The sequence below is a fragment of the Neopelma chrysocephalum genome, unplaced genomic scaffold, assembly GCF_003984885.1.
Source record: "Neopelma chrysocephalum unplaced genomic scaffold, ASM398488v2 Primary Assembly neopelma1_98514, whole genome shotgun sequence".
Lineage (NCBI taxonomy): Eukaryota > Metazoa > Chordata > Aves > Passeriformes > Pipridae > Neopelma > Neopelma chrysocephalum.
The window spans coordinates 1-1,767 of NW_020926304.1; the positions used below are offsets into that span (position 1 = coordinate 1).

Here is a 1,767-nt window from a genome sequence, read left to right on the forward strand (position 1 = left end):
GGACTCAGTTCTTACCCCAGAAATGTTTCCAGCTGGCTTCTCATCTCCCTGCCCGTTCAGCTCTCTCTCCCCAGGATGTCCCTGTGTCTCTCGGTCTGGCTCCATGTCATATTTGCTGCTCACCAGGCAGCTCCTCTTGCTCTCTGGAATTCTCTCATCTTTGCTTCACAGTCTTTTGGCCAGAAGCCAGTCTCAGCTCCAGGTGCAGCTCGCTGTTCCATGCTGCCTCCGCTGCCGTTTTTCCCCCCTCTACTGTGAGTGGGGAAGAAAATGCCACAGTCCAAGGACCTCCCCGATTTTCGGGGTTTCTCTCGACCACCAGTCTTATTGAGGGGTCAGGGCTGGCTGCTGTGCCACACCTGGCCCCCCCGGCCAGGATGGGGCAGAAGAGCCCCCGGTCTCCCTCTCTACCTCATGGCATCTCTCCAATTCCAGCTATGCCAACAAGCTTCTTTTCCGGCTTGTGTAATATGTCATTTACACAGAGGCGCATCAAGTTGTGATTGGCTCAGCGCCAAGAAACACCATCCCTGGAACTAGCTATTTTCCAACTCTGGGGGGGGGTTCTTTCAAACCACAACAGTCCCCCTCTGTCTCCAGTGTCCATCTCTCCCTCACCCTTTGGCCTTTGGTCCTGCAGGCACTCAGCCTGAGCTGGGAATGAGGGGCCTGTGTGGGTGAATTTTGGCTTGAGGCTGGAAGGTGTCTCCGCTATGTGCCCAGGGACAAACCCTGCTGCACCTGTGGTGGGGGGGGCTGTGAGTGGAGCGGGGAGGGAGGTGACGAGAGAGGCGTGGGCAGGATCCGGTCGTGAGCGCAGTGTCAGATTTTCATGGAGGGGCTGTGTCCTGGTGTGGCAGAGGCTTAAAAGGGAGTCCGGGTCCACGGCACAGCCCCATCACTGCAGGGCCGTGGAGCTGGTGAGATCTCACCATGGCCTGGGTCCCTCTCCTCCTCGTGGTGCTCGCCCAGACTTCAGGTGCCATGAGTGGACTCGCCGTGCCTGGATGGGGCCTTTAGGCACAGGGGTCACATCCCTCTGCCCAGCAACTGCGCTCCTGGGGCTTTGACTGACCCGTCTTCCCCTCTCTCTCCTCTCCATTTTCAGATTCCCTGGTCCAGGCAGCGCTGACTCAGCCATCCGCATTGTCTCGCAGGGTGGGAGAGACCGTCAATATCCTCTGTTCTGGGAGCAGTGGCAGGTATGACTGGTACCAGCAGAAGGTCCCTGGCAGTGCCCCTGTCACTGTGATCTATGAAAATGACAAGAGACCCTCGGGCATCCCTTCGCGATTCTCTGGATCCAAGTCCAGCTCCATGGGCACATTAACCATCACTCGGGTCGAAGACGAGGACGAGGCTGTCTATTATTGTGGTAGCTATGACAGCAGCAGTAGTACTGCTATATTCGGGGCTGGGACCATGTTGACCGTCAAAGGTGAGTCGCCAGTTTCTTCTCGGTCTTTCCTTCCCTGGTGCGAAATTGTGACATTTTGTCGATTTTTGGTGATTTGGGGTTTTTTTCTTGGACTTGCCTCTCGGCTGGGGTCTGTCGCCCCTTTGGGGACGGGCACAAAGCGCAGCGTTTTGGGCTGGGTCTTGTCCCTACGGACTCTGAGGACTCCGGGACACGCCACGAACGATTGGGGGGTATTTTCTGACACAAAAGATCTTAAAATTTGCCCAGGAAATATGTCTGAGGTCTCAGGAAGAGGAAAATTTGGGTTTAGGTCTCTAAAAGAGACAATTTTTGTCTTTGTTAAAGAA

General features: G+C 55.7%; 1 gene segment (V, D, J or C); it reads left to right on the forward strand.

Annotated features, from left to right (window-relative positions):
* Window positions 1-759: 759 nt before the first annotated feature.
* On the forward strand, window positions 760-1,475 carry LOC113962009 (the record flags this gene model as incomplete). The annotated part of the segment is given in 2 exon segments: window positions 760-979; window positions 1,109-1,475. Coding segments are annotated over 2 exon segments (413 nt in total), but the record flags the coding sequence as incomplete, so codon positions are not given.
* Between the last annotated feature and the right edge of the window lie 292 nt (window positions 1,476-1,767).